The sequence below is a fragment of the Cervus elaphus genome, chromosome 16 (assembly GCF_910594005.1).
Source record: "Cervus elaphus chromosome 16, mCerEla1.1, whole genome shotgun sequence".
Classification (NCBI taxonomy): domain Eukaryota; kingdom Metazoa; phylum Chordata; class Mammalia; order Artiodactyla; family Cervidae; genus Cervus; species Cervus elaphus.
Window position 1 is genome coordinate 10,730,974 of NC_057830.1, and position 27,258 is coordinate 10,758,231.

At 38.0% G+C, this 27,258-nt stretch overlaps 2 protein-coding genes, 1 non-coding gene and 1 pseudogene across 10 annotated transcripts in view; 3 read left to right on the forward strand and 1 right to left on the reverse strand.

Annotated features, from left to right (window-relative positions):
• The window catches only part of LOC122673073 (immunoglobulin-binding protein 1-like), a 31,624-nt gene extending 28,072 nt beyond the window's left edge, over window positions 1-3,552 (forward strand). Inside the window, exon 3 of the mRNA XM_043870664.1 lies at window positions 2,377-3,552. Within this exon, the coding sequence (XP_043726599.1) occupies window positions 2,377-3,396 (1,020 nt within the window). The 3' untranslated portion in view covers window positions 3,397-3,552. The remainder of the gene's footprint in view (window positions 1-2,376) is intronic.
• Window positions 1-27,258, forward strand: part of PTBP3 (polypyrimidine tract binding protein 3) — a 91,777-nt gene that overhangs the window by 28,142 nt on the left and 36,377 nt on the right. For 4 of the 7 annotated variants that reach the window (XM_043870657.1, XM_043870658.1, XM_043870660.1 and 1 more), the window contains 3 exons: window positions 15,593-15,762; window positions 18,409-18,555; window positions 26,636-26,800. In XM_043870657.1, coding sequence (XP_043726592.1) covers window positions 15,593-15,762; window positions 18,409-18,555; window positions 26,636-26,800 — 482 coding nt within the window. Of the gene's footprint in view, window positions 1-12,426; window positions 12,447-15,592; window positions 15,763-18,408; window positions 18,556-26,635; window positions 26,801-27,258 lie in introns of those variants that run through there. The other 3 variants (XM_043870661.1, XM_043870662.1, XM_043870663.1) reach the window with 2 other exon arrangements.
• LOC122673071 lies at window positions 7,651-10,466 on the forward strand (annotated as a pseudogene). The gene has a single exon (XR_006334574.1). The product of XR_006334574.1 is annotated as a heat shock protein HSP 90-alpha-like (transcript).
• LOC122673132 lies at window positions 26,163-26,279 on the reverse strand. The gene has a single exon (XR_006334609.1). It is a non-coding gene; the product is annotated as a U5 spliceosomal RNA (small nuclear RNA).

Consider the following 27,258-nt stretch of genomic DNA (forward strand, 5'->3'; position numbering starts at 1 on the left):
TAGCTATCTAATATGCTCAAAAAGGAATGAGAAAGAATACTTAGAGTAGACAGAATCTTAGAGAGAGAGAGTAGAATGGTGGTTGCTAGGAACTGGAAGAAGAGGGTTTACAGAGCTGCATTTAATGGATATAGAATTTCAGTTTTATCAACACAAGGTGAAAAGTGCTATGGAAATGAATGGTTGTGATAGTTGCACATTATGAATGTATTTAACATCACTAAATTCTGTGTTTAAAGATAGTGATTTTATGTGTATTATACCATAGTAAAAAAAATTTTTGATAAGAACTATAGAATGCTCTCTATGGAAAGCTCCATAAGATACAAGTGATTAAAACAAGATGCAGAAAGGAAAAAAGGTAATTGATTATTTAAAGCAAGATAAAATTAACATAGTTGGGGGGTTGTAGCAAATGTGAAAAGTACAATATATGACAGTAATACAAAGGATATGTATGATAAGGGAAAGAGATGTATACTTTGAAAAGTTCTTACATAATACCTACATATTATAGTATTATTTTAAGGTAGACTGGGGTAAGTTAAAGAAACTTATTGTTGATTAAACTCCAGAGCAATCACTTAAAAAAACTAACCAAAAAAGTAAACATTATAATTGAAAACCAGAGGTTATCTACCATTTATGTGCATGTTTTATGTGTGACGTATTATGTTTTCTTGATAAATTGAACCCTTTACCATTATGAAGTGTCTTTCTTTATCCCTAGTGATATTCCTTTTCCTGAAGTCTACTTTGATGTTAGTACAGCCACTTTATCTTTCTTATGATTAGTGTTTACATATTTATCTTTTCTCATCTTTTTAGCTTTAACCTGAGATTTTTATATTTGAAATGAGTTTCTTATTCACACCGTATAATTGAATTTTGCTTTTATCTAGACCGTTGTAACTTCTGCCTTTCAATTGGAATCTTTATGCCATTTTCACTTAATACAGTTATTGATATGGTTGGGTTTAAGTCTGTCATCTTGCTCTTTGTTTTCTATTTATATTCATTCTGTTTCTGCTTTGTGTCCTGTCTTTCTTTAGAGTATTTTTTATATTCCATTTTATTTATCATTTATTACTTTGTATTCCATATATTTATTTATATTTCTTGATACATATATATATTTCACCTAATTATAGAGCTTCAGGATACATAAAGAATACTAACAACTAAACAAAGAAATAGAAAAGTCCACAATTAGAGCTGGAGATTTCAATACTCCTCTCTCAGTAATTGATAGCCCAGTACATAAAAACTAGTAAGGATACAGAACAGGAGTTAGCAAATTCTCCTGTTGGCCAGATCCATTCCAGTTGCTCATTTTTGTATTGCCCATGAACTGAGACTGATTTTTACATTAAAAAATAAACTATATACCTCATATTATTCTGTTTAAAATTTTTTACTATTATTTTTTGACCCTATGGCACAGCATGTGGGATCTTAGTTCCTCAACCAAGGATTGACCTGGAGCCCCTTACCTTGAAAGCATGGAATCTTAACCAGTGGACCACTAGGGAAGTCCCTGATTTTTACACTTTAAATGGTAAAAAACACAAAGAATATTTTGTTGTGATTGTAAAACTTAACATGAAGTTAAATTTCATTGTCTATATATAAAGTTTTATTTGAACACAATCATACCCACTTGTTTACATATTACCTCTGGCTGCTTTCATTTTATAACTGCAGAGATGAATAGCTGGGTCAGAGCCTGTATGGCCCACAAAGTCTAAAATATTTATGTGACCCTTTAAAAGAAGTCTGTAGGTCCTCTAACACTGAAGTTTTCAGTACTCTCAACCAGCTTGACCTAATTGACATAATGGAATAGTCTCTCCAGCACCATCAGGATACATACTCAAGTACACATGAAGTGGTCTGCAAGGTAGACTATATGCTGGGTCCTTAAATAGGTCTCAGTTAAACATGAGTGCATTAAGGTATTAGAGTTGTATCAGAACTAGAAATTTTAAAAAATGATACTCAAATATTTGAGAAGAAATCTCCAATTGCTTAGAAAAAGAAAGTAATACAGGTATACATGTACATATATCCCCTTCTTCTTGAACCTCTCTCCCATCTCCCTCCCCACCCCACCCCTCCAAGTTGACACAGAGCCCCTGTTTGAGTTTCCTGAGAAATACAGCACATTCCCATTGGCTCCCTGTTTTGCATATGGTAATGTAAGTTTCCTGTTACTCTCTCCATACATCTCACCCTCCTCCCTTATGTATCTATGTATACACATATATATGTCTACCTATGGCTGATTCATGTTGAGGTTTGACAGAAAACAACAAAATTCTGTAAAGCAATTATCCTTTAATTAAAAAATAAATTTGGGGTTCCTCCCTCCCTAAGATGGCAGCAGCCGAAGACGAGTTACTGCGCCTGCGGCTCCCCGAGGTGTTTGAAACCAGCAAGCAGCTTTTGGACGAAGTGGAAATCGCAACTGAACCCACCGGCTCCCGAATAATCCAAGATAAGGTGTTCAAGGGACTGGACCTCCTGAAGAAGGCTGCTGAAATGTTGTCGCAGCTCGACTTGTTCAGCCAAAATGACGATTTGGAGGAGATCGCGTCCACCGACCTGAAGTACCTGATGGTGCCAGCATTTCAAGGAGCATTCGCCATGAAACAAGTCAGTCCCAGCAAGCGTCTAGATCATTTGCAGTGGGCTCGAGAACACTTTTTAAACTACTTAACTCAGTGCCAGTACTATCATGTGGCAAAGTTTGAGCTGCCCAAAACCAAGACCAACTCAGCTGAAAATAACACTGCTAATTCCTCCATGGCCTATCCTAGCATTGTTGATATGGCATCTCAGAGACAGGCCAAAAAAGAGAGATACAAGCAGAAGAAGGAGGTGGAGCATAGGTTGTCTGCACTGAAATCTGCTGTGGAAAGTGGTCAAGCAGATGATGAGCATGTTCGTGAATATTATCTCCTTCACCTTCGAAGGTGGATTGGTATCAGCTTAGAAGAGATTGAGAGCATTGACCAGGAGATAAAGCTCTTGAGAGAAAAAGACTCCACAAACGAGGCATCAACTTCTCAGTCATCTCATCAGGACAGGCCTCCAATGAAACCGTTTGTTCTCACTCAGAACATAGCCCAAGCCAAAGTATTTGGAGCTGGTTATCCAAGTCTGGCATCTATGACAGTGAATGACTGGTATGAACAGCATCAGAAATTTGGAGCTTTACCAGATCAGGAAATAGCCAAGACAACGTCAGAGTTCAAAAGAGCAGCTCAGCAGCAAGAAGATCAGGAGCATGAGGAGGAAGAGGATGATGAACAGGCGGTCCGCAGAGCTCGGGAGTGGGATGACTGGAAGGACACCCATCCTAGAGGCTTTGGCAACCGGCAGAACATGGGTTAGCCTCCCCACAACAAGACAGGACAACAGGGGCTGACATCTTCCCTGCCAAGGACAATAGTGCTGTCTCCCCCTCGCTGGTCTTCTGCTCCAGCTGTGTACAACAAAGGCAGAGATGCTTAGTCTTGCTTAGCGTTCAATAAAATGTCAAGCAATGAAGTGTGTATTTGTACCCTAAATGATAAGCCAGAAATCTTGTTTTGGCATTAATCATTCTCATCATGGTATATTTTAATTTTCTTAAGTGGAAAGAAAAGAGGACTGAGAAATGGCTCTGTATAATCAATCAATGGTTGTATGAGTTATCTTTAAAAAAAAACAAGGTCCCTTCTATCACATGTGGCTGTGCAGAAAATAAATAAATGAAACAATTTTTTTTAAAAGTAACACATAATCCATGGATCAAATAAGAAATCACAGGGAAATTAGAAGATATTTTGAAGTGAATTAAAAGGAAAACATGGCTTACTAAAGTTTATAGGATTCAGCCAGAGCTGTTCTTCAGAGAAAATTTACATCTTTAAATGTTTTATGAGAAAAGGAGAAAATGTTTAAAATGAATAAGCTTCTAAGTGTAGCATGAGAAGGACAAATTAAACCCCAAGTAAATAGAGGAATGAAAATATTAAATATGAAAAGAAAAGTTAATGATGAAGAAAATGAGGATTAATGAAAGCAGTAGCTGCTTTTTAATAGAGCAATAAAATTAATAAACTTCTAGGTAGACAGAAAAAGAAGGTAAGTTACCAGAATCAAGAAGGATCCTGTAGACATTAAAAAGGTACTTTTATGGACTGAATACTGGAGTGGATTGCCATGTCCTCCTCCAGGGGATCTTCCCGACCCAGGGATTGAACCTGTGTCTCTTCGGTCTCCTGCATTGGCAGGAGGGTTCTTTACCACTGGTGCCACCTGGGAAGACCTGGAGAAGTTATTTGAAATCCTAAAAGATAATGCTTTTAAACCGCTGCATTCAATATGCCAGCAAATTTGGAAAACTCGGCAGTGGCCACAGGAGTGGGAAAGGTCAGTTTTCATTTCAATCCCAGAGAAAGGCAATGCCAGAAAATTTTCAAACTACCACACAGTTGCACTCATCTCACGCATTGGCAAAGTAACGCTCAAAAGTCTCCAAGTCAGGCTTCAACAGTACATGAACTTCCAGATGTTCAAGCTGGATTTAGAAAAGGCAGAGGAACCAGAGAGCAAATTGCCGACATTCGCTGGATCATCAAAAAAACAAGAGTGAAGTTGCCCAGTTGTGTCCGATTCTTTGCGATCCCATGGACTGTGGCATACCAGGCTCCTCCATCCATGGAATTTTCCAGGGAAGAGTACTGGAGTGGGTTGCCATTTCCTTCTCCAAGGGATCTTCCCGACCCAAGAATCGAACCCGGGTCTCCCGCACTTCAGGGAGACTCTTTAACGTCTGAGCCACCAGGAAAGCCCCCAAAGTTGTGCCTTGCCCCCCCCCTCCTGTTTCACCCTTAATAGGAAGAGACTAAGTTAGGGCCCACTCTGTTTCTTGAAGGGCACGGAAACCACCCTCATCACCAAATGGTTCTAACAGAAAGGGAAAGTGAAGTGAAAATGAAAGTTGCTCAGTCGTGTCTGACTCTCTGCGACCCCATGACTATACAGTCCATGGAATTCTCCAGGCCAAAATACTGGAGTGGGTAGCCTTTCCCTTCTCCAGGGGATCTTCCCAACCCAGAGATCGAACCCAGGTCTCCCACATTGAAGGTGGATTCTTTACCAGCTGAGCCACCAGGGAAACCTGTGTGGATAACAACGAACTATGGGAAATTCTTAAAAAAATGGGAATACCAGAAAACCTTACCTGCCTCCTGAGAAATCTGTATGCAGGTCAAGTAGCAACACTTAGAACTGGACATGAAATAATGGACTGGTTCCAAATTGGGAAAGGAGTACGTCAAGGCTGTATATTGTCATCCTGCTTATTTAACTTATATGCAGAGTACATCATGTGAAATGCCGGGCTGGATGAAGCACAAACTGGAGTCAAGATTGCTAGGAGAAATATCAATAACCTCAGATATGTAGATGACGCCATCCTTACGGCAGAAAGCAGAGAGGAACAAAAGAACCTCTTGATGAAAGTGAAAGAGGAGAGTGAAAAATCTGACCTAAAACTCAACATTCAAAAACCTAAGATCATGGCATCTGGTCCCATCACTTCATGGCAAATAGATGGGGAGACAGTGGAAACAGTGAGAGACTTTATTTTCTTGGGCTCCAAAATCACTGCACATGGTGACTGCAGCCGTGAAATTAAAAGCTGCTTGCTCCTTGGAAGAAAAGCTATGACCAACCTAGTGAGTAAAGTCTCTCGGTCGTGTCCGACTCTTTGCGACCCTATGGAGTGTAGCCCACCAGGCTCCTCCGTCCATGGGATTTTCCAGGCAAGAGTACTGGAGTGGCTTGCCATTTCCTTCTCCAATGACCAACCTAGATAGCATATTAAAAAGCAGAGACATTGCTGTGCCAACAGAAGGTCCATCTAGTCAAAGCTGTGGTTTTTCCAGTGGTCATGTATGAATTTGAGAGTTGGACTATAGAGAAGAATTGATGCTTTTGAACTGTGGTGTTGGAGAAGACTCTTGAGAGTCCCTTGGACTACAAAGAGGTCAAAGCAGTCCATCCTAAAGGAAATCAGTCCTGAATATTCATTGGAAGGACTGATGCTAAAGCTGAAGCGCCAATACTGGCCACCTGATGTGAAGAGCTGACTCATTAGAAAAGACCCTGATACTGGGAAAGATTGAAGGCAGGAGGAGAAGGGGACAACAGGATGAGATGGTTGGATGGCATCACCAACTCAATGGACATGAGCTTGAGCAAGCTCCGGGAGTTGGTGATGGACAGGGAAGCCTGGCGTGCTGCAGTCGATGAGGTCACAAAGAGTTAGACACAACAGAGTGACTGAACTGAACTGATGGGCTGAATGTTTGTATACCCCTAAAATTCATGTTTAAGCCCTTTTCCCCAGAGGGTTTGGAGATGGGCCCTTTGGAGTGGGGTTCACAAAGGGATTAGTGTCTTTATAAGAAGAGATACCAGAGAGCTTGCTTTTTCCCTCCACCCTGCCAGGTGAGGACCATGTGAAAAGATGGCTGTCTATAAGGCAAGAATAGAGTCCTCACTAGAAAGTGACAATGCTGATTTTGGACTTCTATTCTCCAAAACTGTGAGAAAGTAAATTTTTATTATTTAAATCACCCTGTCGTATTTTGTCATGGTATCCTGACCAGGTTAAGATAGATCTCAGATGAAAATTATGAACAGTTTTAAGCCAGGAAATTTAGATGAAGTGGACAAATTGCTTGAAAAACATAAGTACAAAAGAAATAGAAAACTGGCTTCCCTGGTGGCTCAGACAGTAAAGAATCTGCCAGCATTGTTGGAGACCTGGCTTTGATCCCTGGGTTGGAAGGATCCCCTGGAGAAAGGAACGGCTACCTATTCCAATATTTTTGCCTTGGAGAATTCCACGGACGGAATGGGCGGGCTTCAGTCCATGATGTCGCAAAAGTCAAACACAACTTAGTGACTAACACACAAATAGCCCTATGTCTGTTTTAAAAATCAAATTGGTAATTTAAAAATTCAGGTGCAGTTTACTTTTTTGTGGTCATATGAGTCATTTGTCAAAGGTTGTCAAACTCTGCATTTAAAATATTGGTGGGTTTTACCATATCTAAAATCTGCCCTAATAAAGTTAAATTTTAAAAAAGATCCATATTTCTAGGATAGTTTTTCTGGTAGATCCGTTCACTTTTGAGATGGGAATATGTGAATTTTTTAAAAACCACCTCCACTTTTCTCTTTGGAACATGATTAATACATAGTAGCCATTCAGTTCTGTTCAGTTCTGTCACTCAGTCGTGTCCTCTCTTTGTGACCCCATGAATCGCAGCACGCCAGGCCTCCCTGTCCATCACCAATTCCCGGAATCCACCCAGACCCATGTCCATCGAGTCGGTGATGCCATCCAACCATCTCATCCTCCATCGTCCCCTTCTCCTCCTGCCTTCAATCTTTCTCAGCATCAGGGTTTTTTCCAGCTAGTCAGCTCTTCATATCAGGTGGCCAAAGTATTGGGAGTTTCAGCTTCAACATCAGTCCTTCCGATGAACACCCAGGACTGATCTCCTTTAAAATGGACTGGTTGGATCTCCTTGCAGTCCAAGGGACTCTCAAGAGTCTTCTCCAACATCACAGTTCAAAAGCAGTTCAGAGTTGCCTCTGCGTCCCTGTGCTGCGTCGTTGCGGAGCCCGTGCTAGTCCTTCAGCCAAGATGCCCGAGGAGACCCAGGCTCAGGATCAGCCGATGGAGGAGGAGGAAGTGGAGACGTTCGCCTTCCAGGCGGAAATTGCCCAGTTGATGTCACTGATCATCAACACTTTCTATTCGAATAAGGAGATTTTCCTGAGGGAGCTGATTTCAAACTCCTCCGATGCTCTGGACAAGATCAGGTATGAGAGTTTGACCGATCCCAGTAAGTTAGACTCTGGGAAAGAGCTGCACATTAATCTCATACCGAACAAGCAAGATCGAACCCTCACCATCGTGGACACCGGCATTGGGATGACCAAGGCCGATCTGATTAATAACCTGGGTACCATCGCCAAGTCCGGGACCAAAGCGTTCATGGAGGCTTTGCAGGCTGGCGCTGATATCTCCATGATAGGCCAGTTTGGTGTCGGGTTTTATTCAGCCTATTTGGTGGCTGAGAAAGTGACCGTTATCACCAAACATAACGATGACGAGCAGTACGCCTGGGAGTCTTCTGCAGGAGGATCCTTCACAGTGAGGACTGATACAGGAGAACCTATGGGGCGTGGAACAAAGGTTATTCTGCATCTGAAAGAAGACCAGACTGAGTACCTGGAGGAACGGAGAATAAAGGAGATTGTGAAGAAGCATTCTCAGTTCATTGGCTATCCCATCACTCTTTTTGTGGAGAAGGAACGTGATAAGGAAGTTAGTGATGATGAGGCAGAAGAGAAGGAAGACAAAGAGGAAGAGAAGGAGAAAGAAGAAAAGGAGTCTGATGACAAGCCTGAGATAGAAGACGTTGGCTCAGATGAGGAGGAGGAAGAGAAGAAGGACGGGGACAAGAAGAAGAAGATCAAGGAGAGTACATCGATCAAGAAGAGCTGAACAAGACAAAGCCTATCTGGACCAGAAACCCTGATGACATCACTAACGAGGAGTACGGAGAGTTCTACAAGAGCCTGACCAATGATTGGGAGGATCACTTGGCGGTCAAGCATTTTTCAGTTGAAGGACAGTTGGAATTCAGAGCCCTTCTTTTTGTCCCAAGACGAGCTCCTTTTGATCTGTTTGAAAACAGAAAGAAGAAGAACAACATTAAGTTGTATGTTCGCAGAGTTTTCATCATGGATAACTGTGAGGAGCTAATCCCTGAATACCTGAATTTCATTAGAGGTGTGGTGGACTCTGAGGATCTTCCTCTGAACATTTCCCGTGAGATGTTGCAACAAAGCAAAATTTTGAAAGTTATCAGGAAGAACTTGGTCAAAAAGTGCTTGGAACTCTTCACTGAACTGGCAGAAGATAAAGAGAACTACAAGAAGTTTTATGAGCAGTTCTCTAAAAATATTAAGCTTGGAATACATGAAGATTCTCAAAATCGGAAGAAGCTTTCAGAGCTGTTGAGATACTATACTTCTGCTTCTGGTGATGAGATGGTTTCTCTCAAGGACTATTGCACAAGAATGAAGGAAAACCAGAAACACATCTATTACATCACAGGTGAGACGAAGGACCAGGTAGCCAACTCTGCCTTTGTGGAGCGTCTCCGGAAGCACGGCTTGGAAGTGATCTACATGATCGAGCCTATTGATGAGTACTGTGTGCAGCAGCTGAAGGAGTTTGAGGGGAAGACCTTAGTGTCAGTCACCAAAGAGGGCCTGGAACTTCCAGAAGATGAGGAAGAGAAAAAGAAACAAGAAGAAAAAAAGACAAAATTTGAAAACCTTTGCAAAATCATGAAGGACATTTTGGAGAAGAAAGTTGAAAAGGTGGTTGTGTCTAACCGGTTGGTGACATCCCCATGCTGCATTGTGACAAGCACATATGGCTGGACAGCAAACATGGAACGGATCATGAAGGCTCAAGCCCTGAGAGACAACTCAACGATGGGTTACATGGCAGCCAAGAAGCACCTGGAGATCAACCCTGACCATTCCATCATCGAGACCTTGAGGCAAAAGGCAGAGGCTGACAAGAATGACAAGTCTGTGAAGGATCTGGTCATCCTGCTGTACGAAACCGCCCTCCTGTCTTCGGGGTTCAGCCTGGAGGACCCCCAGACGCACGCCAACAGGATCTACAGGATGATCAAACTCGGTCTCGGTATTGATGAGGATGACCCCACTGCTGACGACAGCAGTGCTGCGGTCACTGAGGAAATGCCTCCCCTGGAAGGAGACGACGACACGTCCCGCATGGAAGAAGTAGACTAAGCGCTGCCTGAGGATCGCTTGGCTGTGTGTTCAGCACTCTGTCTCCATTCCCTCTAATATGTTTTCAAGTATTTCTTTATTTTTGTTAACGTTTAAAAATCGTATGGCATGGTAACTACATAAGGGGAGGATAAGATTTCTTTATACTAAGTGTGATACTGTGATACTTTTAGCACTAAAGCAGAGCTAGTTTTTTCCTAGTTTCATGTTGGCTTATTTTAACAGATGGAAGTAGTTACGTTTGTTGTAAGGTGTGTGTGTAACCTGTGTTAACTTTGTGGTCTGAAGTGTTTAGCTATCAAGCGGATTCTTTAGTAGACCAAAATTTTTTGTCACTGAAGTGTTCTGAAGTATATACCGTGATGTTTAAAAGAAACACTTGTTAAAGCAAGTTTTCATCTTCTGGGATATACTTTTTAAAACTTCCATCCCCTGTAGTTATGACTGCATGTGCCAGGCCTCTAGAAGTTAGTGTGTTAAGCTGAACCAACTTGATTGGATTCGCTGTCCGTACATAGGGCTTGTTTTCCAAAGAAAAATATTGTTTAGAGTAGCAAACTTATAAGCCTGCTCAGGCATGTTGTAAAGCCGCTGGAAAAGTAACTTGGAGCAAGTTTTGTGAGTGGAAATGCAGTGCTCAAGTCACGTTCTGCTTTAAAAAGTTGTAACAAATATAGATGAATTAAAAAAAAAAAAAAGCAGTTCAATTCTTCGGCACTTAGCTTTCTTTATAGTTCAACTGTCACATCCACATGTGACCACTGGAAGGAAAAACCATAGCCTTGACTAGACCGGACCTTTGTTGGCAAAGTAATGTTTCTGCTTTTTAATCTGCTATTTAGGTTGGTCATAACTTTCCTTCCAAGGAGTAAGCATCTTTCAATTTCATGGCTGCAGTCACCATCTGCAGTGATTTTGGAGCACAGAAAAATGAAGTCAGCCACTGTTTGCACTGTTTCCCCATCTATTTGTCATGAAGTGATGGGACCAGATGCCATGATGTTAGTTTTCTGAATGTTGAGCTTTAAGCCAACTTTTTCACTTTCCTCTTTCACTTTCATCAAGAGGCTCTTTAGTTCTTCACTTTCTGCCATAAGGGTGGTGTCATCTGCATATCTGAGGTTATTGATATTTCTCCCGGCAATCTTGATTCCAACTTGTGCTTCCTCCAGCCCAGCGTTTCTCATGATGTACTCTGCATAGAAGTTAAATAAACAGGGTGACAATATACAGCCTTGACGTACTCCTTTTCCTATTTGGAAGCAGTCTGTTGTTCCATGTCCAGTTCTAACTGTTGCTTCCTGACCTGCATACAGGTTTCTCAAGGGGCAGGTCAGGTGGTCTGGTATGCCCATCTCTTTCAGAATTTTGCACAGTTTATTGTGATCCACACAGTCAAAGGCTTTGGCATGGTCAATAAAACAGAAATAGATGTTTTTCTGGAAGTCTCTTGCATTTTCGATGATCCAGCGGATGTTGGCAGTTTGATCTCTGGTTCCTCTGCGTTTTCTAAAACTAGCTTTGACATCTATAAGTTCATGGTTCATGTAATGCTGAAGCCTGGCTTGGAGGATTTTAAGCATTACTTTACTAGCGTGTGAGATGAGTGCAATTGTGTGGTAGTTTGAGCATTCTTTGGCATTGCCTTTCTTAGGGATTAAAATGAAAACTGACCTTTTCCAGTCCTGTGGCCACTGCTGAGTTTTCCAAATTTGCTGGCATATTGAGTGCAGCACTTTCACAGCATCGTCTTTCAGGATTTGAAATAGTTCAACTGGAATTCCATCACCTCCACTAGCTTTGTTTGTAGTGATGCTTCCTAAGGCCCACTTGACTTCACATTCCAGGATGTCTGGCTCTAGGTGAGTGATCACACCGTCTGTGTATTCTTGCCACCTCTTCTTAATATCTTCTGCTTCTGTTAGGTCCCTACCATTTCTGTCCTTTATTGAGTCCATCTTTGCATGAAATGTTCCCTTGGTATCTCTAACTTTCTTGAAGAGATCTCTAGTCTTTAGGAAGCCATTCAGTAGCCATTTAGGATGTTTCTTTCAAAAAGTACAAGATTTATTCAAGTTAAGTATTTTGAATGCTTATTTTCTTTTTTATTTATTTATTTTTTCTTTTTTATTTCTTTTATTTCTTTTTATTATTTTCTTTATTCCCCCGCCCCTGAATGCTTATTTTCATAATACAGTTTTCAGAAAGTCTTTAATCTTTCGTATAGAGAATAATTTGTCAGAGTTGCATATTCAGTACAGTAGAATTTCCTTGTTTCCTCTTTAATTAAATTATGATTCTATATATGCTTATATACCTTTCTATTTTTAAATTGTTATATTTATCAAGTCTTTAACCTTTTTTGGGTCATCTAGATGAGTAGTTCTTTAGATTTTTAGATTTCATAGACTAATAAAATTTTGAATTAATTTTGAGCAATGTCTTAATTTTGCAAAGTTAGGACATCAAGAGAAAAAAGCCACTGTTGTCTACAGTCTTCATTTTAACACCAAAAGAAGTAGAAAGAACATACTTTCCAGGTAAAATAGGCCCTCTTAAGGAAATCAAGACATATGTTGTTGATCTCTTTGTAATGGGCATTACATCTAGCATTTAAATATTAATGTTGTGTAATTTAATTTTCCAAATACTCCTACTACAGTTTCTATATACTGTTATACTCACTTTACAGGAAAAGAATCTGAAGCTCAGTTATATCAGAACAAGATGTCTGGTTTTGTAGCCCATGCTTTTAACATAGCACAGAGACTTTCATAACAGAACAACTGAGAACCTGCAATGGTTATGCATCTGCATGCTTTTTGATAAAAGTTTGTCACCGTTGGTCTTTGTTTGATAGTGCAGTTCAGGTTCAAGCAGCTTGTGTAGGCATGCGTTTTATTTCACGCGTGGTTTTGCAGAGATTATGAACACCTCAGTTAAAGAAATAACCTTCTTAATGTTCATTCGTTTTGGATTTTTCTGGGTAAACTGCCAAAAGCCTTTGCTTCTTAGGATGGTTTTGTAGTCTTTTAACACTTCATGCTGGTTAAGAATGTACAAGGTTAGCAACCTAGATGCCCATCAGCAGACGAATGGATAAGGAAGCTGTGGTACATATACACCATGGAATATTACTCAGCCGTTAAAAAGAATTCATTTGAACCAGTCCTAATGAGATGGATGAAGCTGGAGCCCATTATACAGAGTGAAGTAAGCCAGAAAGATAAAGAACATTACAGGATACTAACACATATATATGGAATTTAGAAAGATGGTAATGATAACCCTATGTGCAAAACAGAAAAAGAGACACAGAAGTACAGAACAGACTTTTGAACTCAGTGGGAGAAGGTGAGGGTGGGATGTTTCGAAAGAACAGCATGTATGTTATCTATGGTGAAACAGATCACCAGCCCAGGTGGGATGCATGAGACAAGTGCTCGGGCCTGGTGCACTGGGAAGACCCAGAGGAATCGGGTGGAGAGGGAGGTGGGAGGGGGGATGGGGATGGGGAATACATGTAACTCCATGGCTGATTCATGTCAATGTATGACAAAACCCACTGAAATGTTGTGAAGTAATTAGCCTCCAACTAATAAAAAAAAAAAAAAAAAAAGAATGTACAAGGTTGTGGTATTATTGTCTAGCCATCTAGGCTTACAGAGAGGGGGGGTGCAAAAAGGCACTTCATGCTTGACTTTCTATCCAGGAGGTGATAATTTAGCATTTAATTTAGCCACAGTATTATCACTATAATCCTCATAAATCTGCATATACTCTGACAATTTATTGTCATCATCAAGTTGCTTACTTTTTTTTCTAGGAGTGATAACACACTTTGAGATTTTTGTGATTAAAAAAATTACCTTTAAACTTAAGTTTGACTAATGCTCTTTGCACTTCCTAGCTGTGTACAAAAATTATTTAATCTCTGACCTGTTAAATCTCTTAATCTCTTCATCTGTTAAAGTTAATAAGATGTAATTTAATGAATTTTTATGTGTCAACTCCAGTGAGGCAGTGTAAATGAAAACAGCACGAAAACTAGAAATTAAGATCTTTTTAGGTAGTTGGAAGCCTGTCAGGGTTTTTAGAACAGGATAACACATGGCACAGACATTTAGGATGATAAGATGTTAGATCTGAGTGGAAGTGGAGGGAGTGACACTAGAGGAAGGCAGAGTAGAAGTGGTCACAGGTCATAGGTGAGGTGACACTGAGAGCCGAGATGAAAGTGGAATCAGTTATTTCGGAGGGGAAAATCAGCGTGTCGTGGTGATTCATGAGGAAGGAGAAGGAACCTTTTGACTCCCAGAAGTTAAGTACTTGATTTCCAATAAGTATTTGCTGATTATTTTCCACACACTGTCCTAGGCATTTGCTGTGTACAGGCACAGACCTGTGAGGACCGCTTGGAATTGATAGTATGGAAGGATGTTGCCTGTGTTCATGAACATAGAGAATTTGGGAGCAAGTGCTAGTTTTGGTATTAAGTCAACCTAGTTTCCTATAAGTAAGTGGTGCTCTGTGCCATAGGAAAGGGTACAAAATATTGCCAAGACTTTTATGTGGTCCTCATGAAATTTGTTTATTTAGGGTCACAGACATATGATTGTCTTTTTAGTGTTTTAGAAAGTTTTTTTAGTATTTAGAAAAATGGTAATCTCAGGTGTTCGGAAAGATTATATTTTTCTTCTAATAGTGCTAAGTATGGTATTTAGTATTAAAAAAACAACACTATAATGAAACTTTGGCTTTTAGATAATTTGCATTCAGTCTTATGTGGTGCTATTTCTGGGGGGAAAAATACCTTCCTGAATCTTATGTACATAAATTTGACTACTTGTTACAGGCTTGTCAGTTCTAGTTACTGTCAGTGTTAAAACTTAAGCTTTAAATAAAATTTGGCTATAAACTGGCATACTGGATTACAACAGTGGTTCTCAGACTTTAGGTTGCTTCAGAATCATCTAGAGAGCTTGTGAAAACACAGGTTGCTGGGATGTTTCTGATTCAGTAGGTCTGAAATGGGGCTAAAAATTTGCATTTCCAAAAGGTGATGATACTTATGTTAAGAGCTGCCTGTTATATCATTAAAGAATAGGATTATCCTAAGGAAATCACAATTTAGCTTCTGAAAGTACTTTAAAAAGTGAATTGGCAAAAATTGTATAATGCCTGAAAAATAAACTTATTTTCATAAACATGCATCTCCAATCCAGATCCTTGTAGGATGTGATAAACATGAAATTTTTATTACCATCTCTCCTAAAAGTTTTTATTCTGTTTAATTAGTAATAGGACAAACTAGGAAAGCATCTTTTAAGATACAGTAAAGATAATATAAGTATTGTTTTCTATTCACAACAAATAGTTGACCATTTAGAGGGTTTTGGTACCTCAACATATGTAATTCATTTATCCAGCACTTTTCCTTGAAGTTAAAAATCCAAGTTCAGTTTAAAAAAAAATATACCTGCAGTGAAAAATTTTTTAAAAACCCACTCATTGAAAAGTGGATGATTTTATTTTCAGCTGTCTTCTACTCTTCTCCCATCAGCCCCGTAGTTCCTGAATTTCAAAACTTGAAACTCTTGGAAGATCAAATGTGATAATATGGTTAATGTAGTATGTCAACCCAAATTAATTTCAGTAATTAAAAAACAAATCTTGTATTTTTTAGCTAATGGGAATGACAACAAGAAATTTAAAGGAGATAGACCTCCCTGTTCGCCTTCCCGTGTTCTCCATCTTCGCAAAATTCCAAGTGATGTCACCGAAGCAGAGGTCATATCATTAGGTCTACCATTTGGCAAAGTAACTAATCTTTTGATGTTGAAAGGAAAAAGCCAGGTATGTAAGTTTTCAAGATTGACCCACAATTATCATCTCTGGGTGTTAGTAGAAAAAATAAAATAAAAATTATTTTTAAGGGAATAACCTAGTAGTCCAGTGGTTAGGACTCTGTGCTTTCACTGCCAAGGGTGCAGGTTCAATCCCTGCTGGGGAAACTAAAATCCTGCAAAGTGCCGCAAAATAAAAAAAAGGAACGCTTTTTATTTCCCTGAACTTTTTTTCTAAATTTTATTCTATTTACATAGCTTTTAAAAAATAGAACTTCTTTAATGATAGGAAGCAATAAACAAAAATATTATATAGGAAACAGATTCTCTCTTATTTATTATCTTGACCAAACATATTTTACATTCTTAATTACAAAATGGTTTATGAAAATATCCTGTGATTATCAGAAGAGATTGGATTGTTTGCCATCCAAGATTGGATAATGATGTCTGATTCATACCCCTATCTTTAGTAAACTGTTTATTTAAATTAACAGCCTTGTTTAAGGTAGTTGAGGTTATTAAGAACTGGAGAAGTTAAATAGTATGTGTTAGTATTCAGTCCTTGTTGTGTTTATACATTTTTCTTATATCTTTTAGAGGTAGTGTAGGCTCTTGGATCTTCATTTTCTTTACAGATGCCACTATTGAGAATAGTATGGTCTGCACAGTTTGAAAAGAGCCAACATGATCATGTCTAATGGCTGTCTAATGTCTAACAGGCACATGTTAAACGTACATTATGTTTCGTGTAGTATATTCCTATATTTTTTGTCAAATAACTCTGAGAGGCAGCAGGCAATGTCACAATTTCCTTTGTTTTCTGCTGTTGGTTCTAGGTTTATATTTTTCTGTAGTGCTAACTTATTGCTGTTAATTGCTTGTCTTTTGACCCTAAATCCTGTTCAGAAAATACCTTGTTAGTAAGGTACTTCAGCAGGAGATTCTGATGTGAGTCACTGTAGTAGTACTTGTAGGCACAGTCGTTACATGGTTCTTGGAGGTGGAGTGTTGAGGATGGAGTAAGGGTTATTTTCACCAGCCTTTCTGTGGGTGGTGACTTTTGATTTTCTCTTCATCCTGCATTATGAAAGTTGATCCTTGGCTGGATACTTTGGGAAAACATAAATAATTCTTTTACTGGACTCCATGTGGAAAATTTTATTTTTACATAAATTTTTAGGTTGTATATACGTATAGGATAGATTTCCTGACTAGAATCACAATATCCAAAGACGTTGTCCAGCCTTTCATTTGTGTGACATTGCAGGAGTCTCAACGTTTAGTAGGGAATTTGCAGGAAGAGACTCTCCCCATGTGGTGAATGTTATTGGAATACAGTTTACACAGTCTTTGTTGAAAAGATGACTTTAAAAAACCAAATAATTAAGAAATACTGCCATAGCTATTTTTGTTACCTTGATCATTTTTATCTACTTCTCTTAGAAATACTAGAAAAACTATTCTTATACAGTTGGATAGCAGCTTTAAAGTGTATCATGGACATCTGTACCTTTTAGATACTGTGAATGACTTAAAATCTGTTTTATTCCTCGTAGATAGTGATTTGGATCATGAGTTCTTCCTGTACTTTAAATTTGAAGTGTTCTTATAGGTAGTTAGGGCTCAGAATTGTTATATGTTTTGTCTTCTTGACCATTAAGACAGGGTGATAAAATCTTCCACCTTAAAGATCTGTACGTATCCTGTTCCTGTCATATAAGTTAATGGGAGTCATGACAGTGAGAAGCCATAAACAGAATAAGACATGAATACTAAGGAGATTCTTCGATCTCAGTTCTTTTTTTTTGTTGTTGCTAAACATTTATTTAGTTGAGTTTTTTGTTTATTTAGTTAGTTTTGGTTGCGCTGACATCTCAGTTCTTTTTAGTCTTCAAATAGCTAATATCAGTATAAGTGTAACTGTTAGTCACTCAGTCGTGCCCGACTCTTTGCGACCCCATGGGCTGCAGCCCATCAGGCTCCTCTGTCCATGAGATTTTCCAGGCGGGGATACTGGAGTAGGTTGCCATTTCCTTCTCCAGGGGATTTTCCCAACCCAGGGATCGAACCTGGGTCTCCTGCACTGCAGGCAGATTCTTTTACCGACTGAGCTACAAGGGTATAGTGATTACCAGTAGCCAAAAAAAGTCACTTGAATGACCCAAATCAAGTCAATACTGACTTAATGTAGGATGTTCTCCCATTTCCCTAATTTGTACAGTTGAGCTTTGGCACATGAATGTTCTAATTATATTCATAAAAAGGCAAAGGAGAACAGATCATTGGAGAAAATTTTATGAAGAAACTGAACGCATCTATTTATAGTAGTGATGCACACATTTATTTTTGCTTTTTTAGTTGTTTCTAAATTTTAGAAGAATCAGAAGTAAGAAGAAGACCAAAAAACACAGAGTCATTTAATCAACTGTCAATTTCCCAATCCAAAATCTTTTATTGAACCCAACTTTTGTCAAATATGTTTTCAGTAACTGTCAGTGATACAGTTTGAAACGAAAGTCTTTTCATCCCCTTCGGGGCAATATGACTTCTGTTAAGAATGCATGAGTTTTAGAGCAAGCTAGAATGAGAAAGTAGTTCTTAGCTGCCTGTCTAAAATGAGAGCTTTCACTTTACTTTCTTGTGTTTATTGCAGGCTTTCTTAGAAATGGCTTCTGAGGAAGCTGCTGTTACTATGGTGAATTATTACACTCCTGTTACTCCTCACCTTCGAAGCCAGCCTGTTTTTATTCAGTATTCCAATCACAGAGAACTTAAGACTGACAATCTGCCTAATCAAGCTGTAAGTATTAATGTCATTTATAAAAATAGTTGTAAGGATACATGATAACTAATTTTCTATTTTTAAGTGGAAAAAAAAATCATGTTTTTCTTCATCATGAGATGCTCTGTTGATAAAGATTGCATATATAAATTCTTATCCAAAGACCCCAATAACAAAGCACTGCCACTTGAAACTATGTTTGAGGATATGGCCTTAGAAATGGCAGGCAATCAGTTTTCTCTTGAAACTGTTTTCATAAGAGGGGGAAAAGTACATTGTTAATGTCTCTTAAAATCTCAGCTCTAAAGGAACTATGGAAGTCAATCTTTTCTTTTTACAGAATATGTAGCAAAGGCATTGAGAAGTTGAGTGGTGATTCTATTGTTACGTTAATAAGAATTTATATAAATATGTTCATTAAATGATTTTTGACTCTCCAAGATAAATGTGGAATATAAAATATGAACGTTTCTTACCTCATTTTCCAGTTTTGATATAATTGATACTGAAACATCTTTGTCTCTCCAGGTTGATTTTTTAAGTAGTTAAAATAGTAATTTGAAGTAATTTAAGGGTAGGAAAAATTTATCCACGAAGCAAGTACATTTTAAAAAATAGGTTTTATATTATGTTGAGAGCATTGTTTGCCCCTGATAATCTTGCTCTAGGCAAAAGAACTCCTTCAGCTCTTTGTTTCTGTGTTGAAAGTCATTATAATGCAAGCTGCTAAATTTAAATTATAGTTTTCCACATTTTTAAAAACAATGACATTTCCTGCATCCAATCCTTAACTTATTCTAAGACGTATTAATGACATATAATAAATTACCTAAACTTGAGTAAATGAAATGTTAGATATTTTTAAATGTATAAAATTTTTAAAGTAAAACATTGCCTTGTAAGTAGGATATATGCTCATGGTGAAACATTCAGATAATCCAGAAAAATAAAAAATAAACAAAAGATAATCCAGTTACCTAGATATAACTGATAAACATTTTGCAAACATTTTACTGTGTACCTTTCTCTGTTCAGGTTAGGTCTATGTATATATTTTTACACCAGTGGAATCCTAATGTTTTAAGAGCTATTATTTTTTCTCTACAGTAGGTCAGTGATGTTGTTTCATGACAAGAAATACACAATTACTTGATACTTTTTATTTTACTTTTTATTACTTCATCATTTTTAAATGACTGCATAATACTTGCTTCAAAAGGGCAGTCATAATTTGTCCAGTTTCTTGTTAATAGACATTGAGATTGTTTGCAATGTTATGCTTTTACAAATAATACTATAATAGCATTCTTAGATATCTTGGCACACTTGCAGCATTATCTTGTAGTTTATGTTTCTGGCAACAGAATTGCTGGTAGTTAGCCCATGTATGTTTTATGTTTTGATATATCTTGCAATATTGCTTTCTGTAAAGATTATTTGCTGATTTAGGATACCACTGATAATATATGATATAATGATAATATATGAGCAAGCGATTTTCCTGTCCGTTTTTGTTAGTATGATAGTTAACAAATTATATCTTATTGTTTTACTTACTTTTATGTAATAACTTGTGAAGTGTTTATAGTGATTCCTGTTAATGCAGGTTTCCTCCCCATTTTTTCAATTGTGATAAAATATGTATATAATATGAAATTTACCACTTTAATCACCTTTAAGTGTATGATTCAGTGGCATTCCCTGGTGGCTCAGAGAGTAAAGAATTTGCCTGCAATTAAGGAGACTTGGTTTATTCTCTGGGTCAGGAAGATACTCTGGAGAAGCAAATGGCTACCCACTCCAGTAATCTTGCCAGGAGAATTCCATGGAGAGAGGAGCCTGGTGGGCTACAGTCTGTGGGGTTGCAAAGAGTCAGAAATGACTAAGCGAGTGAATAACACTTCAGTGGCATTAAATACACTCACATTGCACAACCTATCACCACCATCCATCTCCAGGACTTTTTCCTCTTCTCAGACTGAAACTCTGTACCCATTAAATCCTGACTCCTCATTTCCCCCTGCCCCCACCCTGGCAGCTGCCATTCTGTTTTCTGTCTCTGAATTTTGTTTGCTAATTCATTTTTTAAATTATTTTTATGTAAGAGTCAAATCTCTTAAGTTGTGTTATGATCTCTGACATGGGTACCATACTCATAAAAACCCAGTATAGCAAGATTAAAAAGTTTTTTTTTCTACCTATGTTTTCTTATACGTTAATGTTTTGGTTGTCTTTATTTTAGTGTTTAAATCTTTGTTAAGACTATTTTGTGGGTGGAAAGGGAGGCTAGGGTCTTTCACTTACTCCCACTGACCAGTTTCTCTTTTGTTGTGGTTGAATAAGCCATTTATCATCCACTCGTGTAAAACTTGTCCTTTGTCATCTTCTACTTTTCTATACACATGCTTTGCCTACTTAGAACTTGCATAAACATACTTGTTAGACATGACCATGCATTTTGCTTGCATGACCTCCATCTACCCTCATGTGTGTGCTGCTCACGTGGTATGCAGTCTGTGTCTAATCTGGATTACCTTATGGATTCTGTTCTGTTCCGTTCCTATTCCATGTCCCTGTGGCTTAACCTAATGTAGGGCAAGGCTCAATTCTTTCCCCTCTCTTTTTAAAAATTAAATGGATAATAGGTTTTGTTTATTTCTCAGGATATATTAGAATTATTTTTATAACTCCTAACCCCCCCAAAAACACAGTGGAATTGAGTTGATTTTATAGATTAATATGGAGATAATTAACATGTCTATATTGGTAACTAATCCTTTTGAGGAGGAAGTTATATTTTATTTCCTATCTCTCAGTAGAATTTTCAGTTCTCCTTTGTATAAGTCATCCAGTTTTGTCATTAGTGTGATTCCTAATTATGTTAGTTTAAGTCTTGAAGAAGAAACAAACAATTTAATAAAACTCTTAAAGACTGGATTATTCTAAAGGAAACAGAAATCCCAGTTGCTTGGCAACCAAAGCCAGCCCAAATGACCTACTTTATTCTTAGATAGCCTTGATTTCTTCCCAGTACCCTTGCCATTTTGTTACTTTTGTCCATTTTTTTGTATGGACTTTTGATAAAATACGGTTTTCTTTTATTCAGAGTCCTACACAAAAGCTGAAGTCAGAATTGAAGGTATCTGTTTACATATGTATTAATGAGAGGTACCTGTCAGCCCTCGGGAGTTGATCAATTACTATTTCATTCTCTTTCCTTCTCTGAATAGCAAGATATCCCAAAACATACTTATGGACATACTTGGCAGAGGGTCAGGTGAATATCAACTATTTTCCTCCCTTGCTTTAAAATTAGAGCTAAAAATTTTAGATGGTATTTTGAGGTGCAGCATTTGAGAAATGGTTGTATTAATAGCATTCAGTTTTGTATAGACAGTTTTTCTTGGTCTTGTGGGTAGAAATTTATAAATTTACAAAATGATGACCATGAAAAAATTTTTCCCTAAAAAATTTCCCCCAAAATCATCAAACTGAACATTTAAGGTCTGTGAATTTTGTTGTATATTCATTTCTATCTCAACTATAGAAATACCTTTTTTATATTTTCTAGGCATATTTAAATTTTACATGAAGTATATATATGTTCCCAACCTCAATAAGTATTTGTTGGTTCTTCCATCACAATACTGCTCTTTGCTTTAGTACTAGTTAATGTAACCATTCCAGAGGGTTTGTGGCTGAAACACTGAAAAATTATCTCCCATAATAAGAATTCTGCTGCCTCATAATGTTTAGCATCAGATACACAGAAAATATGTCTTCTGTGTACCTGAACTGTCTCTTCATATTAAGAAGGCATTTCTTTTTTCTCCCCCTCACTTTTCTTTTGTCCTCAGTGAAGAGTGTCCCTCTACTTTTCATTTTCTTCCTTAAATATTTTTGCCTAATTAAAAATTGAAACTAGAGTTACTTATTAGACAAATCTTTCTCAGATTCTTATTGTCAGAAGAATTTTTTTTTGCATGCCTGTTATGCGGAGACTTTTGTACTCAATGCTCTGTAAAGTACTAAAGCGGAGTATATTGACAACTGTAGAATGATTAAGACAATATATACCATATCTTCTCATATTTCTCCAGTGTGACATCTTTTATGCCAAAGAGGAAGGAGTGAAGGAAGAGAAATAGCAACAATAGCAGCAATAACTGTAATATAGCAGTAGTAAGCATATATATAGAATTGTTTAATAAAAAGAATTGCTTGAATAATTGGTAGATAAGGAAGTAGAGTCAGTGAGGTTGGGAATTCCCTGGCGGTTCAGTGCTTAGGACTCCACACTTAGTACTAAGATCCCACAAGCCACACAGTGTGGCCCCCCCCCCCAAAAAAAAATGTCAGTGAAGTTCAATTTACTTTCAGTTATTCAGGCTTAGTTTTGATAAGATGATTAAATCTTGAAGAATGGTTCCTTTTTCTCTCATATCATCCTGATGAGAGAAAAAGGAACCATTATTCCACTGAGAGCCTCACTGTGTTGATGTTTATTCCTGGACATTCTAAAGTTGTGAGTGACTGCTAGCTTGTTGTTTCATAGGTTTAATATGGTAACTGCTTGCTTGTTGTTCTTTAGTCACTAAGTCGTGTCCGACTGCTGTGACCCCGTGGACTGTAGCCCGCCAGGCTCCTCTGTCCATGGGATTCCCCAGGCAAGAATGCTGGAGTGGGTTGCCTTGCCCTCCTCCAGGGGATCTTCCCAGCCCAGGGATTGAACCCAAATCTCCTGCACTGGCAGGTGAATTCTTTACCACTGAGCCACCTGGGAAGCCCTCAGCTGCTAGCTAAATGTGAATAAATTTAAATAAATTAAAAATAAAAAATTCAGTTTCTCAGTTGCACTAGGTACGTTTCGAGTGCTCACTAGCCACCAGTGACTAGTATCCAGTCTACTGCAGATGTCGAACATTTTCATTATCACAGGAAATCCTGTTGGACAATACTGTTTGTCTTCCATGTGTCTACTTAATCTTTCGTGTGTGTGTATGTGTGTGTGTGTGTGTGTGTGTGTGTGCTCGAGCACTTGATACAGATGTAATAACTACTTTAATGTTCTTGTTTGCTAATTCTAATCCCCATGTTAATTGAGTCTTTTTTGAATGACCTCTGAACCTCATCTTTGCCTATTTAAAGGCTTAAAGTGGGACTGTGAGCCAGTTTTCAAATTTAAAAGCAGTACAGCCCTGTTTTCCAAATAAAATCTTCCTGGGGCGCCCAGTATAAAATAGATAAACTGCTATGCGTGAAGCAGAATTGGGGTGCTCAGTACTTCACACACTTGACTTTACAGGCACATATATATTTAATGATATAAAATATTCAAATAATTCATATGTTATTCTCAGAGATGATTTGGAAACTGAACATTTGGCAGTTTAAGTATTACTTGATACATAAAAGTCTTTATATGGCATAAAAATGTTGTTAAATGGTTTAAAAAAGAGTTGTATATAAGTACAAAAGTGGAAGTTGTTCAGTTGTTAAACATACAGAAAAGACTGCCACTTTTCAGAAAGACATTTATTTTAATGTTATTTTTCATAACAAAATGTTGAAAAGCCACTCATCCCACTTTCAAAAGGTGGTATAATAAATAGTAAACTAAAATTAAAGTCATGAAAACAAAATAAATGTTAATATAAAATAACAAAGTACTGCGAAACAATACTATTATCTTTAAAATTGCAAGTGAATACAAGATGTAGAAATGAAAGAATCTGCATTAAAGTGGCAGGATTTTTTTTCATTTTGTGGCACAAACATTTTATTCATTATCACTATTGTTAGGAAATTATAAGAACAAAAGATTGATTAAAAGCTTGCATTTAATTTCACTAATTATTAACCATACTTTTTTTCTCTTCAGTTCCCCCTTTTCACTCAAATAATTGTTTTAAATTTTGAGACAGTCACAAAATTTTTAAAAAGAGTCGTAAATATAATACAAAGAAGTTCTGATTACTTGAGGTGTTTGGGAAAAAACTGTTAATCTGGCCTCTCTTCATTGGCCAAACTTTCAGTGTGCATTTCCTTCAAAGAAGGATACTCTTTTACAAACCAGAATACACTGGTCAAAATCAGGAAATTAACACTGATGTTATTACTTCCCTCCAAACCTCAGTCCCCATTCAAGTTTTGCCAGTTGTCCTAGTGATGTTTGTTCTAGCAGAATAAGAATTATTCAGAGTCGCATGTTCCATTTAGAAATCATATCTTCTAGTCTCCCTTTATCTGAAACAGTAAGTTATTTTTGTTGTTTTGTTTTTTTTTTACTTTCATAACCTTGATACTTTTGAAAATTATGGACTACTCATCTTGTAGGCTGTCCCTCAATTTGAGTTTGTGTGATGTTTCCTTGTGATAAGATTCAGTGTATACAGCTTTGACAGGAATATCACAGAAGTAATGCTCTTTTTTTCTCATTGCATCATATCAGGTGGCACATAATTTCAATTTGCTGCATTGCTGATGGTGTGCTCTTTGATCACTTGATTTGACAGGTGTTTGCCTGGCTTCTCCACTATAAAGTTATAACTTACAAAGGGGGAAAGAAGAGTATCTGAGGGGAGGTACTTTAAGGCAGTGTCAATAGATGGCTCCTTATCAATTGTCAATTTTTATCAGCCTGCGGACTTACAGGTTTCCTGTTTTATTTGATGGGTTTTTATTCGTTACAGTCATTATTTTGGTTCTCAAATAATGCCAGCAGGAGCCTCTTTCAAGCTTCTGTGTCTTTTTGGCTTGCTTCTGTTGTTCTTTGAAAACTGTTTTGCATTCTGGTACAAAACAACAACAAGAAAACCCCACAAAACTGGAAATGTTGTACACTCATCTTGTGCTTTCCTGCTCCAGTTTTAGAACTAGACTTTTTTTAGAGCACCCCGGTTCCTTTTAATAGAGCATCATATTTAGAAACTTTTCTGCCTTCCTTTTCTTGGGTTCTGACATCTCATGCCAAGCTGCCTCTCCGTTGAATTCCTTACTCCATTCAGGCTCCATGGACTGACCTCGCTACTCGAATTATCTTTACTGCATTGGCTACCTATTCCCTGCGGCTGCTTCTGTTAGTTGCTAAGTTGTGTCCAACTCTTTTGTGACCCCACAGGCTATAGCCTGCCAGACTTCTCTGTCCATGGGATTTCCCAGGCAAGAATACTGGAGTGGGTAGCTGTTCTCTTCTCCAGAGGATCTGCCCGACCCAGGGATCGAACCCGCATCTCCTGCATTGCAGGTGGATTCTTTATCGCTGAGCCACCAGGGAAGCCCCCAGTTCTTTGTGGCCCTCTTCTTGACTCTCCCTGGGCTCTGATAACCCTGGCTAGACTGCTCCCTCTGGATATCTTTCTTACCCTTCTTAGGCTCCCCAGGTTCTGACAGCTGGCAGTGAGCCATCTACTCACAGATGACTTGCTTACCTTGTTTGGGCTCAGGTTCCGCTTGCCAGGCAGATGGATGCATTCCTCTTTTTGCTCAGGCTCTGATGCTCCATGCCAGGATGCCCTTCCTGCCCCATTCTGAACCACCGCAGCTCCTCCATGTTTATGCCTGTCATATGCCACCAAGAGGGATTTGAGAGATTTTTTTTTTTTCTTTTTTTTTTTTTTTTTTTCAGCCTTGCCGAAGCAAAGCCTCAAAAAATTAGTTTAACAACTCAAGATTGTTTCTCTCCACGGAAATCTTTAGTAAAAGGCGAAAGATTTATACGATCTGAAGAGAAACCAGAGTATGAGAGATTTTTTTTTTAAGTGGTCTTTAATGTTACTTTCACATTGCTTTCTTCCCTTTTGTCATTAAAAAACCAGGATATGAAAGTTATATACAAGTTTTCTTCCTTTTTGGCTGTATATTTTTCATTTATTCAAGTAAATTTAAGTAACTTTCTTAAATATCGTGTCACTGTGATAAGAAAACAAGACTTTTGATTCTTGACTGATTACGATATTAGGATATATGCATCCCAGAGAAAGTTTACCAGATATGTATATTTTTATTTAACCGTAGTACTTCACATTAATCTGCACCAACTAAGGATTATCCAGTGTGTCTGTGTAACCGCAAGTTCTCACTTTGGATTGTTCTGTAGAGAGCCCAAGCTGCGCTGCAGGCGGTCGGTGCGGCCCAGTCAGGAAGCCTGGCCCTTCCTGGAGCGCCTCCCAATGAAGGCACAGTCCTGCCGGGCCAGAGCCCTGTGCTCCGAATAATCATTGAGAACCTCTTTTATCCTGTTACCCTGGACGTTCTTCATCAGGTAAGGAGGAACACTCTTACGAAAGCAGAGTCAACTATGACCTCTGTAACTTTTAATGTTTCCTATCTTTAGTTTTTCAGGTTGTTGATTCTGGTTAATATATTTACTTAAATAATAAAAGTCTTCAGCATCCTGTTTTATGCAAGGATAGTGTCAATTAGAGGTGGTTTTTTTGAAAGCCTCCTTTTTCTAACCTAAATACTTGATTTTAAAAGGTATGTAAGAATTCTGTGTTTTTATACCTAAGCATGAAAATGAACAAAGCATAGACTCCTATAAAAAAAAATTGGTACTAGTTATTCCTGAGAAAGTAACATCAATATAGAAAACAGCAAATTTATTTCTATAGACTCCTCCATATATTTGAGCACTTTTATTTTAAAAACTCTAAAAGGAAGATAATGACTAACTTCACATGTAATATGGAAGTATCAAGTTAAATACTGACTCTCAACATA